General features: G+C 41.1%; 1 protein-coding gene across 1 annotated transcript in view; it reads right to left on the reverse strand.

Moving 5' to 3' along the window:
• Positions 1–19,482, reverse strand: part of trmt61a (tRNA methyltransferase 61A) — a 31,664-nt gene extending 12,182 nt beyond the window's left edge. Inside the window, exons 1-3 of the mRNA XM_079261842.1 lie at positions 19,324–19,482; positions 17,660–18,006; positions 1,890–2,156 (exon numbers count right to left, since the gene is read on the reverse strand). Coding sequence (XP_079117968.1) covers positions 1,890–2,156; positions 17,660–17,990 — 598 coding nt within the window. The 5' untranslated portion in view covers positions 17,991–18,006; positions 19,324–19,482. The remainder of the gene's footprint in view (positions 1–1,889; positions 2,157–17,659; positions 18,007–19,323) is intronic.
• Positions 19,483–19,829: the final 347 nt, after the last annotated feature.

Here is a 19,829-nt window from a genome sequence, read left to right on the forward strand (position 1 = left end):
AACCTCAGACATCGTCTAACATCCCAGTTGAACAGCAGCGTGTAAATATTTTTAGTTGCAGAAACAAAACTCAGGAAATTCAGACTCACTTTAAAACCTAGATCTCGTATACAGGCGGCTGAAATGAGTTTCCTTCGCAGGGTGGCCGGGCTCTCCCTTAGAGATAGGGTGAGGAGCTCAGTCATCCGGGAGGAGATCATAGTAGAGCCGCTGCTCCTCCGCATCAAGAGGAACCAGTTGAGGTGGCTCGGGCATCTGGTCAGGATGCCTCCTGTACCTCCCTGGTGAGGTGTTCCAGGCACGTCCCTCTGGGAGGAGACCCCGGGGAAGACCCAGGACACGCTGGAGGGATTATATCTCTCGGCTGGCCTGGGAACACCTCGGGATCCCTCCTGCAGAGTTGGCAAATGTGTCTGGGGAGAGGGAAGTCTGGGCTTCCCTGCTTAGGCTGCTGCTCCCGCGACCCGACCCCGGATAAGCGGCACGAAGACGAAGACGAGACGAGACGAGACGAGACTTTAAAACCTGTCAAATCATTTTGGCTCGATCCACAGCGGTTTATCAGCTGTACAGAGTTGTGCATTCAGTCAGGTTAGATATGGTTATAGCCCAGCCTGAACACTTCACTGATTGAACTGGCGCATTTTCATTGTCCTAGTATGCACTGCAACAAGTTATTGACCAAACAAAGTGTTTCTACAGTAGGGTTGGCTGATATGACCAAAATCTCATATCCCGATATAGCTCATTTTATATCCCCATAACGATATACATAATGATATAAAATAGTTTGTGTAATTAGTGTCAGTTATCAGTTATGTGTCAGATGTGCTTGGCAACGGCAGCAGGGATCTCCTTCCGTCTGGGGGAACTATGGCCTTATGATGTTTCACAGGTAAAAGCCTGTTGCAGCGTTTGCATCTGGAGTTTATGAGTTTTCGCCTCCACTTGACGCTGCTTTTGCTGGTTGACTATTATTTATTCTGTATTCTTTATCCTGATTCCTGCGCAGGTGATGAAACGAGTTAGTTGTGTCAGAGTCCGTTGTTGGGACTGTGAGCTAGTCTGTTGTCGGTTCCACGCCGGTCTTTTAATATCCAAACCGCATCCATGCCACAGAAATTTCCCCTCTGTTATGAACAAGCTCATCAGTTTTGGTTGGCTGGTCATCTTTTAGTAAATTATCCTGCTCTGAAACGCATCTGCTTCCGTCTTCATGTCTGTTTACTTCTTACAGCATGCTGTAAAGCACATCTTGACATAAAATACTACAGTAAAGCACCTTATCATGGTGTAAACGATAAAGCCTCATATGAAACAATGAACATTTTCTATCGTCCAAACAATATATATCGTCTTATCGCGAAAGCCCTATTCTACAGTGTGAGAGAAAACTTACTCTGAACTCACAAATTCCTCTTCACAACCAAAACCATTCCAGTGCTGGTTGAGGTGCCAGACCCAGGTGTTAGTTCCAGATATAAACTGGTTTGGTTTTCCACAGCCAGACCACTAGACAGCCACTTCATTATGACAGTTTAAATGCTTCTTACACAGTGTCCATCGTGTGCAGTGTTTCTGTGGCTGGCCACCGAGCAGGTAAAGTTTTATCTTCAACAAAACAAACAGGAGAGTTTTTCCTGTTTTCTCTTGATATCACCATTATAGATCATAAATAATCAAGTAAAAGTTGATCGATGCTAAATCTTTACAGATTCTGTCAGCAGCATGGTACCCAACCTTGGCTGTATTTTTCTGGTTATCTTGCTACATTTTTTAGGTCAAGTTATCAAGCTGCTGCTCAAGGAGCGAAGATAATGTTCACATTTCATGAGCATCTCAAAGACACCATTGAGTTTGTTATAATTTACATAATATTTTCCTCCTACCATGCCTCTTCATGGCAGCCTTGGCGTGTTCAACGGCTTCCCAGGGGCTGGGAATGTCCAAAAAGACAGCGTCCGCCACCCCTTCCACTCCAAAGCCGTCCTTGCACACGTCCTGGTTCCTGACGGTGACCAGATGATCTACACGGTGCTCCTTGAACTCCTCGGCCACCTTCTCCGCCCGCTGCTGGTGGAACTCCACCGTGTGCAGGTGACCGGTGGGGGCGATGGTCCGCAGGATGGCGTGGGAGAGAGACCCACTACCTGTACCTGGAGACCACAGGATGAGGTCAGAGCAAGGTTTTCATGTGCTGAAACACCTGAAAACAGTTTCTGACATTTAAAGACCCACTCTAACTCTTTCGACTTTTAATATATGCGTTTATGACCTGTTTTGATGGTGCACCAAAATTCATTGATCGCATTTCTGGAGCTTTCACTGGTGAGCGGCGTCCCGCTGCTTAAAAACCGCTCTATACAACTTTCTGAACTAGGAATGTTTGACGCAATGTTTCGCTTCACGGAACCAGATGTTTTGAACACACAACGTCGCTGATTCAGCAAAAAAACGCAAGAAGATTAAAAGAGAGAAAGAAACAAAACAAGAGTCATTGAAAGATCGTCTTCTGCTGACTGGAGAGAGCTAACAGGTCAGATAGGATGCAAGATGGATGCTGAATTATCCGACATCGGGGGCGGGTGACGGGAATATGGCAAAAGTTCTGTAGTGTGTCTTTAAATGGGTTTGTAATTTAACTCTACATCACAAAAAGTATTTACAATGACTCCACCTCCAACCATTTTTTAATATCTTACTTGGTTATTCTGGTGTGTTTTTTAAATTTTCAGGTCTAAGTGTTGGATTTTATGTCTGTTTCAATATTCTGTGTTCCAACTCGAGCTCAGGGAAAAATGACGGTATTAAAAAGCCAATTAATAACGTAATCTGTTGGTCAGATGACCTGTGTTGGTTTGAAAGCATGACATTTGGGTCGGATATCATTTCTAGATGAAGACAAATTGGCTCGAGGGTTTACTTGTGAAGATAATCCAGTTCCATCAAACCAACATGTTCCTGATTTGCATCCTGAAAGCTGTAAAGACTCTGAGGTAACGAAAGCCTGTTACATCTGGATGAGAGAAAATTTTCTTCAATTAAATAAGACAAAACTGAGATTACTCTGTTTGGTAGCAAAGAGAAGAGGGTCAGCATTGGTAAACACCTGGAGACTCAAGCTCTCAAAACTACCAATCAAGTCTGTAACCTTGGAGTGTTGATAGACTAAGATCTGACTTTCAGCAGCCACATAAAAGCTGTCACTAAGAAGCTTTTTACCAACTGAGAAACATCAACAGAATTAAAAGTTTAGTCTCCCAGTAAGACCAGGAGAAACTCAACCATGCATTCATCTCCAGCAGACTGGATTACAGGACTTCCTAAAAAGAGCATTAAACTCTCATCCAAATGCTGCTGCTAGAGCTTTAACTAGAACTAAGAGGTCTGAACACATCACACCAGTTTTACATTTTTTTACACTGGTTTCCAGTTTATACTGGTTTCCAGTCAGTCACAGGATAGATTTCAAAACCCTGCTTATTGTTAACAAATCCCAGAATGATTAAGGACCAGAATAAATCTGTGATATGTTCAGAGAATATAAACCAAGCAGAGCTCTTTGATCCAAAGACTCAGGTCAACTAGTCCAGACCAGAGACCAGACCAGAGTACAGACTAAACATGGAGAAGCAGCATTTAGCTGTTATGCTGCAAACAAGTGGAACAAACTGCCAGTGGAGATTAAACTAAATCCAGGTTAAAACCATTTCTTTTCTCATGCGCCTATGCATGACATCTGCACAGTAACTTTGAATTAATTCTGCTTTTAATTATTTTAATATAATTTATGATTTTACTGTGAATATGTGCTATTTGTATTTTCTTTTATGCTTTTTATGTTTCATGCCATTCAGCCTTTTGAGGAAGAACAAAGTTCTTGCTTCTTGTGGAGGATGTAACAAGCTCATCAAGGTATCAGTAGAGTCCAGTGATTTCCACAATGTGGGAAAAAAAAATAGTTGAATGAATTTTAACCTACAACCTCAGTGTGACATTGATGGTTTCAAGCCCCGTTTGCACCAAGAGGTCTGGCTTGGGATGGGATGACTTGGTTTGGTAGTTCCTGATCTCTGTTAGGTTTGCAGCAACCATATGACTTCCTGGTAGGCAGGGTGTAAAACAGACAGCTACTCAACAGTGTGATGTCATAATGGTGTGAGGTTTTTCCTTGATATAAAACAAAGAACATGATGCAGAAAACCGGCGCACATCCAGCTGTTTTGTCTTCTTTCTTCTTGACATGTGACAAACAATAAAACCACTAAATACTGACTCATGGCGCTATTCCAGCTATGTTCTTAGTACTGAGTCACACAGGAAGTGATAATTCTTTCAACCAATCAACGGATAGCGGTATGTCAAGCTCCGCCCTTTATGGTTGGTGTCCCAAAAATAATGGGATGTCTCAGACATGCTGGCACCCTCTCAGTTTTTCCCCTTTTGGACATGCAAGAAAAAGAAAAAGAAAGAAAAAAGAAAAAAAAAAAAAAGGTATTTTCCCGACAACGATCTCTGGAGAAACAACAAAGTCGTCCATTAAGAAAAGGAACTTCAACGTTACATGGCTGCAGAAAAAAGTGAGAAGCTACATCTGTTTCTAGTGAAGCATAGATCTGAGAATAAACCATCTGACAAACAACAAAACCACTGTTTACTAAAATAAAATAAACAAAGAAAACAAACTGGATGTTTATGGCTTATAATAGAACCAAAGTGTTGCTGCTTTTTACTAAACTCAAGAGCAAGTAGATGATTCCCGTAAGAAGCACAATCTCATGATCATTTTACTCCAAAGTTTGCTTTAAAAAAAAAAATCATGCTTTTGTTCTACTTAACATTTGTGCTTCTTGTGCTGCTGATGTGCACGCATGACTATTACACAGTTAATGCACACCTGTCTTATTTTCTATGCCGTGTCTGAATATATCCATCATGTCTTCCCTCCAGACTCGTACAGATCTGCTGTTATGCGTCTTTACAGCTCACGGCTGTTCCTTCGACACATTCCCAGCTTTGTTTTCCGTTCTGGCCAATAAGTGGATGCTACATTTCCAAGAGGACATTCTTTCCCAGTTGCGGTCCTGTTGCTGCCATAAACTATGCCTGCTGGTCTACAGTACGAGAGCGAATGATGTGAGAGGGGAATAAAATGCAGCACTGGTCACATGACTTGTGGTCAAGGCAGGGAAATGGAGTGTCAACACAGTGAGAGCCCAGCAAATCCCATCCTCCACCCAGTCCTCCTCCTTCTTCTTCTCCTCCTGACATTATGTCAGCACTGCCTTTGTTAGCATGGCGACAAAGAGAGCAGTGTTTACCAACAGCAGCGCTTTGACTTGCTAAAAAACCTCACACAGTTGGACCGGATGGTGAGTGGCTGCTAACAACCAACAATTAACGGGAAACCAAATGGATGTGACGCTTTTCAAAGCACAAAGTTAAGTAGATGAGAACAAGCAGGTGAAAAGTTGGAAGGTTGTTGAATAAAATGGTCCTTTGAAGAGCAGAAAGAGATGTCATTATATTCTAACTTGTTAGAATATAATGACATCTTTGTCATCACAATAGAAGGCCCTGCCTGTAACGTGACTGATCTGAGTCCTTCGTAACTGGAACAAAGTTAAAGCATTTTACAAAAATAGAAACAAAGTCTGCTGATGGAGGCTTATTTACTGTATTTTCCCCGGGTCCTAACGAGATTAAATTATTTAATTCAAAACTATTAAACCTAAAACAACCTAAACATTTGGGTTCAAACAAAGCTTTCGGACGAGTTCCCATTAAAACCCATGTGAACACAGAGTTGGTGATGATGGTTTTAGCTTCCTTTTGTCGTGGTCTATATAAATCTAAGGAACAAAGTACCCTGAGGACATGAAGATGAATCTCAATTGAAGTTTTCCAAGGCCATATTTTCTATGTTGGTGTAATTATCTGCTTGAGCTCCATGAGGAGAGTTGAGTTTCCTGTTCCATCTCTTTGTTTGTGTATCAGAACAATTCCTTAGGAAGGATATGTTGGATATCTGGGAAATTTGTTGGATGGGTAAACCTTGGACAAACGGAAAACATAAGATTGGCCAAACAAGTGTCATTGGGTTTTTGTACTGTAAACACTGTGACGTGATGCATTTGTCTTTACTTGAAACAGCTTATCTGTGACAGAAAGACTTTATAAAAAAATAAAGGCCAACTTGTCTACTGATGTCACTATCCTTGATTTTATTGATGATTAAAGTCAATCACAATTATTCAACATTAACTTCAGATTATTAATGTGTAAAATCAAACACTCATTTTAAGTCCTTAATTTTTATTTTTTTCCATTTATTTTGTGATGCCAACAGAAAACTAGAAAAGCACTTTGAGAGCGCAAACCTGCAAGGCATTTAAAAAGTTCCTGGATCCAAACGGTGATCCGGATCACCACCAAAATTTAATCAGTTCTTCCTTTTCAGATTTCCAGCAAGTCCTGAAAACTTCATGAAAATCCGTCCGTAACCTTTCGAGTTATCTTGAACATTTGCAAAAAACAGACGGACAGGCTGTGAAAACAAATAGTCAGATTCTGAGATTCACGTCTCCGTTTCTGCAGGACGATATCACAGCTGATTTAACAGTTATTTCCATTCAAATCAAATGAAAAAAGTAATTAAAATATCAAGATTTAATTCACCTCATAGTGTCCTTGACAAAAGAGAAAAAATATGAATGTCTTTTTTTTTTAAAACCATTCTAGTCTTATTGATTAATGACAACAACGTGTGGTAAATATGGAACTTTGTCACAGCTATGCTGCTGGAGGCTAGTTTGACCAGAAACAGATCCGTCAGGTGATCGATGAAGTCAGAATGAAAACAGTGTAACATAAATCTAACCTGTCCGAACTGAACTACACAACAAATGTAACAGAAATGTAAACTTTTCTATGGATTTCAGGCTTTATTACAAATCCATGCGGATGTTTACGGTAAGAGTGTCCACATTAAATTTCCTCAGTTTGACTCCTTCATGATGTTCAAGCAAACAAACTAAACTAAATATATCAAACAGCTCTTTCAGATATCAGAGTTGCTGTTTGCTCTTACTACATGCATATATGAAGCATTTACATGGGCTTATACAGAGCTGTCTGCTGAGGCCGTAAACTGGACAGTAATATGTTATTTAAGTCTTGCGAACATTAAATTAGCTATACAAGAAAACCTTGAAAAGCTAAAAAAGAGTAAACATCCTAAAGAAACAGTCAAACTAAATATTTACAGGATAAACCTTGTGTAATTTCAGTGGTAAATGATGCTAAAGTCATGGGATAACATGCACTTTTTAGTCTGACGTTGCAAAATGCTGAATTTAGCTAAGATGCATGTTTACTGTGGAGAGGAAACAGCTGAGTAGCTGCAGCAGAGATTTGTCTGAGCGATGGCTGAGTGCAAAAGGATCTGGACTCAATCTGCAAACACAGATGATCAATCAGCAAAGAACCAGCTCTGCACCCCAGGCTTCAAGCCAGGATGCTGACTGCTTCAAGTTTCTATCGAAGTTATCCTGACAAAAAACATGAGAAATGTTTGTGTGGGTGGCTCCACCAGCTAGTTTTCCTCATCCCAGCATTTCGAACTGTCAAGTCATCCAAGTTACCAGTAAGACTGGCCTGAAGACCAGAGACAACAGAACATTTACAGCATTTGCAAAAATCCTAAAAAGCTCGAAGGCATTTCTTCACCAACTTGTGATAAATTACCAGAGTTTTATGTTCCAGTGTGGATTAAAAGCATTTTCTGTCAGGTGATGGACAGTTTACACAAATGCACTAATAAGACAAACAAACAAAAAAAACCTTTAAAAACACCAAATCAGACACCCTAATGAGTACCTGTGGTCCACCGTCTAGCGTCACCAGTTCAGATATCAATCTATGCTCCTACCTGTGGTCATGAGCTGTGAGTCGTGACCATTGCTGGGCGATATATCGAATATACTCGAGATATCGTGGCTAGTCCTGCGATATAGAAAATGCTTATATTCGTCATATTCGAGTATCCTGTTGTCACGCTGTTGTTTTTAGCTGTGGGCGGGGTTTCCTCCCTCCTCCTCGACTCTGCACCGCTTTGCACAGAGAGTTAAAGCAAGCGCACCTCGTTACGTACATAACGTGAGCTACGTGCTACGTCATGAGAGGCAGCGTGGAGCCACTGTTGCCAACTTGGCGACTTTATCGCCAAATCTAGCAACTTTTTTTTTGTGAAAAGCGACTAGCAAACAAATCAAGCGACTTTTACAGGAGTTATTGGAGACTTTCCTGGTGTTTTGGCGACAGACTTTAAAGCGCATATTGTAAAGTTATTGTCAGAACAAGAGTCTCTCCCCGTCCTAAAGCACTCAGTCGCTCCGGCTGCAGCTGCAGCCAGTCAGAGGAGCAGAGAGGACACCTGCACGACTCCACCTACAGTCACAATGAACAGCCAAATCCGCCACTGATCCCGCTCTGGATTACAGAGTGGGACGTAAATTACAAAGTTTTTCACGTCACGCAAAAATAATTAATTATATTTGATTACATTCACAGCCTCTGTCACTTACTCACCTCATCCACTGTGTGTGACACAAGCATATTTATCTAGCTCGTCATGTCTCTAGAAAGTACAGAAAGCAGCCGGAATCAAACCCTGAATTAAAAGCTGGCTGAAGCCGTTTATTAGAGACGATACGAGGACATTCTGCCTGTATTATAAGACTGATTTCTACGCTAAACTCTGCGATTAAAAAAAAACCCACGACAAATCAAAAACGTATCCATAAAGCAAAGCCTTATAATAGTTCACCATTTGAAAATTCAAGCCCTAGAGCACCTATTTTCATACGCTGCATTTATTACATCATGCAAAGGCACTTTATTTTGTTTTAAAATGACATGTTTGTGCCACTGCTTTAACTGTTCAATGAAAACGGTTTTGATCACTTTGCTTCGTTACAATTTCATCCTTTTGGCATGAATGTTTAAAATCAGCATATCTTAATGAAGTATGAACAATTATGTTTTAATAGAGACACAAAATCATTTTACTGATGTGATTGTATGCACCAAAGCATTAAGTCAAGGCTAAGGTAAATATCGAGATATATATTGTATATCGTGACATGGCATAAAAATATCGGGATATTACTAAAAGGTCATATCGCCCAGCCCTAGTCGTGGCCGAAAGAACGAGATCTTGCATACATGCGGCTGAAATGAGTTTCCTCCGCAGGGTGGCCGGGCTCTCCCTTAGAGATAGGGTGAGGAGCTCGATCATCCGGGAGGGGCTCAGAGTAGAGCCACTGCTCCTCCGCATCAAGAGGAACCAGTTGAGGTGGCTGGGGCATCTGGTCAGGACACCTCCTGGACCTCCCTGGTGAGGTGTTCCAGGCACATCCCTCTGGGAGGAGACCCCGGGGACGACCCAGGACACGCTGGAGGGATTATATCTCTTGGCTGGCCTGGGAACGCCTCGGGATCCCTCCCGCAGAGTTGGCAAATGTGTCTGGGGAGAAGGAAGTCTGGGCTTCCCTGCTTAGGCTGCTGCCCCCGCGACCCGACCCCGGATAACTGGCGGAGAATGGATGGATGGCGTTCATATTAGGGGTGGGAAATCGAAGAGAGAAAAAAATATATTTAAAAAAAAAAAAAATCGAATATCGCGGTTTTTTTGCTTTTAAAATTGATTTTTTTTTTTTTTTTTTTTTTTTTGCTAAAAAAAAATTGATTTTTTAAAAAATAGATACAAATAATCCATTAAGATTTTTTTGTCAATCTTTTGGTTTTTATTGATCTTTTACTTGTGTTTTTGGGCATTATAGCAGAAGACTGGTGGTCTGGCTACTGTGTTGTTTTTATCTAATTGAAATTCAGAAAAATTACAAGCAAAAAAAGTTTTTGGACATTTTTTTTGTTTGTTTTTTAGGCTCCAAAAATTAGCAATATCAATCAAGAATTGCGAGAATTGCAATTTAAATCAAATCAGCACCCAAAAAAATTGAATTGGGACAAAAGAATATCGTTACAGCCCTAGTTCATATCGATGTGAGGTGATTAGGGACACGCAGTAATGGTGGCGCTGTAAGATGGTGCAGCACATAAACTATACCGAAACAACCTTGTGGTTGTACAGTAAGTGTCAGCAGAGATTAAACGTGTCACCTGGAGGTTGTTGAACATGTCTTGCAGAGTTGCTGTTTGTAGTGTTTCACTTTTCTCTTAATCATTGTTTCCATATCCAGGTCCTCAGGACCTCCTGCCCTGCAAGTATTTGACATGCTCCTCCTCCACCTGAGTCAGATTACTGAACTTCCTCATCAAGTTCTTTGCTGCCTGTTAAACAACTCTTTATTTCATTCGGGTGTGTTAAAGTATGGTTACCTATAAAACATGCGAGATACGGCGTGCTGAGGACCAGATTGGGAAACACTCCTCTAAATCCAATTTCTTTTTCTCCTCTTGTTACCTTTCCACCGCCACACCGCTCACTCCATGTGCTCTATTGGCACAGCCGTTTGCATTGACACGAAGCATCCAGGAAAGTATGTTTGATTTGTCAGTGATGTACACAGTACATAAACGCACAGCAGCGTCGGAACATCACATCACTTCCTTAAAGTGGAACTATTATGTGCATTTCAGGCGAATTTATTTTTATTTCTGAGCCCAGAAGAGCTGGGATTGATCAAGTTATTGTCACAAATTGCTTTATTTACTTCAGACCGACCCTCTCCGTAGGCTGTCAGATCAGCCGGTGGGCAAAACGAGTGGATTGAGACTCTTCCGCATTAAGCCCCGCCTCCCGCCACTGCACTACATTGGGAGCGCACACCGCAACTGCTTTCGCCGTCATTGTAACATCTCATAAACAGAAGGATTAGGCTCATATGAACTCAATAAAATAACAAAATACAATGTCAACACATAGCATACAGCCCTACATGTTGGAACCTGAATCAGAGCCTGAAAACGAAGTGGAAAACAGCAACCCACAGCAACGAATGCAGCAGGATGTCTCTCTTTGGTAAACTCACCAGCCATCGTTGGAAATAACTTTATCCCACGTTTTCCACCCGCCTGATGTATTTGTACATGCCCTTGTTAACCAGTAGAAGGTAACCAATCACCGAACCTTATCCCCCGGGACATCAAGGATTTCCAAGTAGAAAAAACTCTCTAAAACGACGCGTTTTTCGTCGCCATGGAAACCGAACGGAGAGAGTGCTGGAACTCAAACTCAAACATGTGTTTAGGTGATAAAAAACAGTGCCGTTCACATGTCTGATGAGGATTCAACACTGTAACACTGTAGAAAGCTCAGAAAACTCCAAATACCATCATAGCACCCCTTTAAAATATGCAATAGGGACGACAATTTATCTCAGTTTAGGTAGTTGTGGTGATATGTACAGCTCGCAGGCTAATATCGCAATAAAGGTTTTCATTTACTGTGCAGCCCTACTAAATATGACCAAGTAAATCCACATGGCCATGCACCAGTCATCACAATTTTAATACCCAGTTTGTCTCGGATTGGTGAACATCTAAGAGGTTTTGCCTCTCTGAAACTCCCCGATTATACCCAGTTATGTCACTGACTTGTAGCTGATAATTAGCTTTAAAATTCTCCTCCAGTTGTTGTTGACTCATGAAACTACTTTTTCAGTTGTTTGTTGCCTCTTTTCCAAATGTTTACAGATGTGTTGCTGCCATCTGATTTAAAATGACATCAGATGTCATTTTAAATGGAGAAATGGATTTGAAATGGAAAATGTGAGCGGCTATTCTATTCTGCAACTTGCTGTAATGTTTTTATGCAAAATACTTGTCACGACCCATGCGGAAGGCTGTGACAACAATGAGGGAAGGCCACGCTGTTTATACTCCAACGGTCCCATAAGTTCAGACTCCCTTGCAGCTCTGTCATGCTCCAACTGCAGCAACAACAGTTCCTTTTGTTGATCAAAAGACAAACCTGTCACGGGAACAAACAGCTTACAAGGCTCTAAACCAAACTCTTGGTGTAAAAGACCCAGTTCAACCAATGCTGCCTGCAAAGCAGCCTTAATGCCCTCCCCTTCAGGGATTTATCAGGCACTTTGACCTCATAATGTTCCACCAACTTCAACAACTACTCTTTCTTTAGCTTATTTAAAGCGAGCAGCAATAAATACATCCACATCCATGACAAAAATCAAAATTTCACAATTACACACCAAATTCCCAAGAACGGGACCCTCAGCAGTGAATCAAGCGCGCACCAAGAAAAACCACGCGCACAGTACAGAGCAATCCCACAAACCGCCTAAACCAGACTCTACATGAGCTCCCCCCAGTCTTCATGAAGCTCTGTGGGAGGTATTTACTTGGGCTGTGACGATGTGCTTTTGTCCCGATTTGATTCTAAGTTTTCTGGTGCCAATTCGATTTCAATTGCGACTCTCGCAATTCTTCCATATTGCTGATTTTTGCAGATTAAAACCAAAAAAACAATGTGCAAAACTTTTTTTTTGCTCGTTATTTTTCTTGATTTCAATTAGGAAAAAACAACACAGTAGCTAGACCATCAGTCTGCTGCTATAATACCCATGAAGACAAGTATAAAGATCAATAAAAACAATAAAAATGAGAAAAATTTTATAATGGATTATTTTTTATATTTAAAAAAAAAAATTTAACTAAAAAAAAATAATGTTTTTTTAAATGGTCAAGCAAAACATCCCGATATTCAATTTTTCGATTAGAAAAGGGAAAAGGCGATTAGCAAGCTAGCAACCCGCCCTGCAACCACGCATGTGCCCTCCAAGCAATCGCTTTACCCACGCAGCCACAACACTACCCTGCAACTGCAACAAATTAAAATGGAAATGCTGCTACACCTGCCACGGACGGCCCACACAGTGCACCGCACAAACGCACTCGACCCAAACCTTCCATCCGACAACACACCAAGCCAAGACAAAGCTCTCAAAGTCCCCACACAACATCAATCACAAACAATCACAAAAGCAGACCAAAACACCACCAGAACCTGCTAACCACAGACCTTCCCCCGTCAATCAAAACAGACGTGCACAACCACGCCAACAATAAAAGACGCAGAGTCAACACCATAGACACGGACCGCATGCCCACCCTCAAAGAACAAAGCCAAAGCAAGACACAACACCATGCAGACAACAACTAACGGATGAGCCCCCAATTTGTCACGACCCGTGCAGAAGGCCATGACAACAATGAGGGAAGGCCCCGCTGTTTGTACACAAAAATGTATTTATTAAAGAAAATAAGTTATTGTATGAATATGCAGTGTGTAAAAGTGGAAATCCGTGGTGTAAAGTGGTTGCAAGTCAGTGTCTGCAACAGAGAGAGATAGAGCACAGGCAGCAAGTCCACAGCCTTATATAGGCTGGTGTGCTACAGGCAGGTACACTGATGAATGGAACCGCCCATCACACACCGATCTACAGATAAAGCAAGAAAATTTAAGGCCAGGTCATCACACACTTTCAATTGTCTTGTACATGAAGTGAGCTATACAAATTAACTTTCCTTGCTTTGCCTATGCTGCGTTTTACATCACCTCCTCTCCTTGGTTTACCGGATGCTCCGTTTGCTTTCACACTGCAAGCGAACTGCACCAGGACTCACTTCCAAGTTAATCGACACTCTTAGTTTCCAAGTGGAAATAGTTTTTTTTTTTTACATCCACAGTAGGGCGATTAATCGGATTTTAATCTCAATTACGATCTGAGTATTCAACGATCATAAAAATAAAAGGGTGCAATTGTTTTTCTCTTTGCAGTTTCCTCTCCTGCTGTCTTCAGCTGCTAATCGAGCGTCTCTGGCGTTGCAGCGCTGTGCTGTAAACTCCTCCCACAGCCGCTTTGCTTTCATTCAGACACTGTTGCCAACTTGGCGACTTTCTCGCTAAATCTGACGACTTTTTTTGTTAAAAGCGACAAATCTAGCAGCTTTTACTGGAGTTATTAGAGACTTTTCTGGTGTTGTGGCGACTGACTTGAAGGCACATATTGTTCTGCAGTTACTGTAAGGAAGGAGCAGCGGGAGCCTCTCCCATCCTAAAGCACTCCCAAGCGGCCAGTCTCAGTCGGCTCCGGCTGCAGGTCAATGTAGAATAACTGCAGTAGGTTGTGGAAGTTCACCTAAAAATAGTTTATACCATTGTCACTGACAACTGGCTGCATTATTTTCCTATACATAGTTCGGCCAGTTAAATCACTGTAATATCCCTCCATTACGGGGCGTTACCATAGCAACGTGTTAACCAGCTGGTTCAGATCAGCCGTCTTTTAACAGGTGAATGAGAGAAACGCGCTGCAGCCTGACAGCGGTTGTTTGGCATAAAACGTACATCCAGGCCGACGTAAAATAGTTCCTATATAAGCGGTAAAAGCGGATTAAACAACTCAGAACCGTGCATTAGACGGTTATAATGCCCGACACGGAGTCTAGAACACCACAACGCCCAGCGTTGTTTAAAAATACTGGATAATTGTGTTAAATAATCGAGATCTCAATTTCAGTCAAAATAATCGTGATTATAATTTTTGTCATAATCACGTAGGCCTAATCCACAGTAACACCAGAGTGCAAATAAGAATTCAGGCTACTCCAACAATCATCCCATCTGTGGAAGTAGATCCGTTTTTATTTAAAGTGGACCAAACAGTGCCAGGACTGTTGTATGACTCTTTATTGTTCATGTTCCCACAACAAACTCGTTCTGAAACTGTACACCTCTGCAAAGGCTCGATTAAAACAAAATTCTAGCTCCTGATCTGGAAGCAAATTAACATCCTAACCATCATATGAGCTACAGATGGGTCACTGCTACGGTTATGTCCAAACTACATTTGGTGACAGAAAAATGCAAGTCTGAAACCTGCTCATGGTTTGGTTTACACTTGACTGACACATTCCTCCTCCTGGCATGAAGGTCATTACCATTCATAAATGTTTGTCATGCATATGTACACTCAACTGCTTAATGTGAAGAAATAAATGATTAGCCACAAAATCCACAAACACTCAGCTTCTCAGGTAACATGGCCGAAAGGCTCCGACAGCAGGGTTGGCATGGCGGTGTGTGAACAGCTAACAACATTATCAGCTCTAATATCTGCATATTTATCCAACTCTGTCAGCAGCCCTCCCCACATCAAGCTCGCACTGGTCACTGACCATCAGACTGAACGTTATGAGTCACCAGCGTGCTTCTAATTAGCACCTCAGTGACAGATAACGACTCCCAGAAGTTTTCCAGTGCTGCTAATAAAAATTCATTTTGATTAAATAATCTAATAAATCAGACATTTATCTACTATTTTAAGGTCTGGCTACATGGAGTTGTAACTGTAGAGCTTGTTTGGTCATGCCTGTTTGCATGAAGTAACAGAGTAATGTGATGCTGATGCACACGGTGCAGGGCTCTCTACAGGGCTGCTGCAAGTGCTGAGTAGACAGACTTTACACTCAAGCCATTCATCACCCTGGAGAAGATTCAATCTCAGAGCACACAAACACACAATGTGAACCAAGCACGATCAATAACGTGACATGTGGTGCAACACCAGCAATAAAACACGATGCAGCACTGCAATGCATACAAGCCTCCTCTCCCACACCCCTCTCTGTCTTTGGCTGAGGAAAAGCTGCAACAGCTTGGTGCAACACACTCTGGATGATTACACTCATTTACAACTGAGCTGAAGACTAAATAGAGTTTAGAGGAAACAACAACGAGGAGTTACAGAGACAAGAACATGCAAAAGAGGAACTAAACATTACATAATGTCTGAATTTTCTGAAACACATCTGTAGAAACCCTAAATCCTGAATAACAGCTGAGGTTCTGGAGGTGAAAACATCTGGCTGATGCAAAGGTGCAAACAAGAGGATTAAAATTATGAACCCTTCTGGAAGCAACAGCTGAACAGATTCGAGGCCAAATTATTTTATCAAGTGCAGGATGCAACAAAGCAACATAACATGCCATCCCCTGAGAGAAGACTCCTTCAGTAAAGGGTTTATTTTGTGTAATCTAATGAACAGAGAATCCAGACATTGTTTCTGTTTTAGTTTAATAAAATTACAGGATTTCTTGGGAGTGAAGCTCAAAGTTGTCTTGAACATTTTGAATTAAAGTGTCAGGTTTAGGGCTCCATAGTTTCTGAATAAAAACTAAAAAACAATTCAATTCAACTTTATATAGCGTCAAATCACGGCAATGATTTCTGTCTGCATGACAAGATATAGTTGAGTTTGACCATTTGACCATTAAACTGAAATATATTCTAAATAACATTAAGGAATTTGCTCATATGTAGGTGTTATCGGTCTTCACCAGTTTTTCCTCCTTGCCTGAGCCAAATTAACAAGAAAAACTAGATGAGAGTAGAATGAATTTTGACCTCTGCAGGCCACCCTCTCGCTGCGAGACGTAAACTGAACTGATGGGGTTCCAGTCCTGCGGTTTAGCAGTAAATAAAAGGCCAACAGAAACAGCCACAGTCAAAAAATATCAAGGAATTTAATGTTAAGTGGAAAAGATTAAAAGCAGCATCCGTTTCTGCTGAAACTTCAGCTCGATTGTGAGCTCACACTGCTCCAAATAAACCGGACTATCTGTGGAAGTGGACCAGTATGAATGAAATGAAAAATACTATATTAATGCACTCTGACTCCCTAAAAATGTGATCACATAACCAAACAAAATGCAGGTAAGAAAACAAAAACAGAATTTGGGGGGAAAAAAAACAGAAAAATTGATTTCATATGTTCCTACAAACTTTAAGGAACTTCCTAGACTAATTCACAAGAGAGAAAAGGATGTAAGTCATGATCCTACAAGCACACATCGGTCAGGAGTCATGCTTCTCCCGCCATTCATCCAGTGACAACAGCAAAGAGCATCATGTTTCTGGTGGATATGAAGCCCAGCTGCAGCCCAAATTCCTTTTTATTTAGTTTGCAACTGCCTCACATATGCCCTCTTTCTGTAAATACAGAGTGTAGACTAAAGCAGCCACCACATGCTGGTTTGCGAGTTGCTTTTTTAAGCTTAGAATTCAGCATTTTCTTGGTACCACTGACTTCTTATTGAAGCTCCTGATTTCAAACACTGTCTACAGAGAAAAACACTCAGAAATGTACATGTATTGCTTCTGTTTGCTGCATCTTCTCTTACAATGCAACAATGTGTAGAGAATTAGATGCAGACAGAAACTATTGTGTGTTCACATCAATGTGGTTCTATGACTTAAATAAATCACTTGAGCCAGCATAAAAATGTCCAGCATGCAAGTTGAGATCATGAGACACATTATACCCATGATAAACAATAATCCAATATACCTGTGACTTTCAACAGCTCGCAACAGTTAATGCTGGTGGTTTCTCATCATTAACTTTGTTTCTTGCTTCGTTTATCACCTTGGGATTCCCTTTTTATCATATATAGAGCAAAAAAGCTGACAACATTTGCTTAGAAGCTCAAATTTATAGTTAACTAGCATGCTAGTCCCCTGAAACCCATCTCCAAACATTAGTTTAAGTCAGTTCAGTTATCTTGAAACAAAAAGAGAAAAATTTGACAAGAATATAAAATGGCTCCCACCTGACTCGCAGACGACAGAACCAGGCTTCAGCTCCAGCATCATGGTGATGGTGGCGATGTCCGTGGTGTAGAGGATCTGGGTACGGTGTGGCAGCGAGACTGTCCATAGTTCTGGTGTGGGGTGAAGCACATACACCCAACCGCCTTTACTGCAAGTTACCTTTGACCCGTAACGCTGACCAATCAGGTCAGTGGAGTGGCGAATGACTCCATAGCGTGTCTGCGTTTGGGCGCCATGCTTCACCTTGACAGGCACCGCCGAGTTGTGGTTTAGGTAAACAATGGCAACGTCTCCATCTTGAATTAGATCTGAATATTCCACAAAGCTCATGGTGAACGTGACCACTCTGCAACAGAGTAAAACGCAGGTTTAAAAAACAGCTAATGGCCAAATAAATCAAGGCAAAGCAGACTTGTATATGAGGTATTATAAGCTTTTCAGTTCAAACATCTGATTTACACAAAAATGCAGTTAGTATCACCTTGTGTATGCTAAGGATGGGGGATTGGATCGAGGTCAAGAATCAATGCAATCTGTTGGTTTTCCTTATCTAGGCTATTTATGAAGAAATTGGCTCAAACGGATGTGTCTGAAATGTGTTCTGAGATTACATTGATGCAATGGTAGGGTAAACACCAGCATTTTGGACATGAAACTAAAGGTACATAAAAGCCAGATATTTACACAACAGTGTCTAGTCTATTTCTATTGGTAACATTGGCTGAGAGATGTTAGAAATGTCATTTCAAAATGTATCATTTATAATTTTCACAATGTTACGGTGGGAAAGGGGGCCCCTGGAAGACTCTGGACCCAGGGGCCTGTGCACTTTTAATCCAGCCCTGGGTACTGTGTTTCAAAAAGGTTGAGAACCGCTGATCTAGCCAACTTTAAATATTCCAATTTTAAGTGTACATTATGCTATGGTTTGTACTTGTAGATTAAGGTAAAACACTGGTTGTACTCCCGCATAACTGTCTGAAGAGTATATGTGTTATATATTTAAGTAGCTAACGCAAAAACCATTAATAAATTCCTTTCCAGGAGCCAAAATGTCGACGTTACCATGGTAACCACTTTGTAACGCGTGCAGCTAAATGACGCGCTCACAAACCTGTACATAGAAAACAGTTAAAAACAGTTAAACTACTCAGAAGGACAGACGACGGATAATCTTTCAATTCCCGCTTCAAGAACAGAGAAATGGCTGAAAACGCATCAGAAAACGAAGAGAATATGTAAGTAGGGATAATGAATGGGCACATTTCTGGCACTGAAACATAATGCAGCCTTCACATGGTATTTCACGTCCGGTTAGCCCCGGTGTTAGAGCATGTATTAGTTTGAAGTTGGGTAAAGCAACTTTTTTTTAATTATTATTATTATTATTATTATTTAAAATAAATAAAAATAAAAAAGCTAACCCCTTCGAGTTTAAAATTACAATTACTTCAGTTGAAAAGACAAGCATAAGTTAGACCATTTACGGCAGTTTGTTAAATGTTGAGACTGATGCTCAACGGTTTTGTAGCAGTTAGCCAGCAACAGCTAACGACAGTTAACTTACATTTTACTACATCTACAAAGTGAAATACATACTAACACTCTAAATACAAAGAGGTCACAGCGCAAAAAGATGTTTTTTTTCCATGAGTCAACCTACCACCGAGGTTTGCCGTTCAACGGAGCTTCCGCTTGGTACTTTATAATAACTTAGCTAATGCTAACTTCGGCTAATTTAGCTTATGCTAACGTTAGCAAACGTTAACTTTGGCTAACTTAGCTTATGTTAACGTTAGCTAACGTAGCTTAGCAAGCAAACGGAACGGTTGAAAATCATAAAACAATTTTTAACCGCAAAAGTTACTCTGGTTATAAACTTAAAACGAGTAAATCCTTGAGTCCTTGAATGTTAGAATACAACCCAGCTTGCTGTTGTACCACATGTGGAAGGAAGCGACAGCTGCCCCATTCAATGCGCGCACACGTGGTGTTGTTTTTACCGGAAGTATAGTGAGGAGGACCGGATGAAGAGCCGCTAAAATAACCAGCTGGTAGCATGAAAAGCCAGACTGAACAGCTCTGCTGATAGTTTGTTCATCTGATATTTTGAGGGGAAAAAAAGTAAATTTAAGTAATAGAATTAAATATGAATTACGAACGTTGATG

Source organism: Telmatherina bonti (genome assembly GCF_933228915.1).
Source record: "Telmatherina bonti genome assembly, chromosome: 22".
Lineage (NCBI taxonomy): Eukaryota > Metazoa > Chordata > Actinopteri > Atheriniformes > Telmatherinidae > Telmatherina > Telmatherina bonti.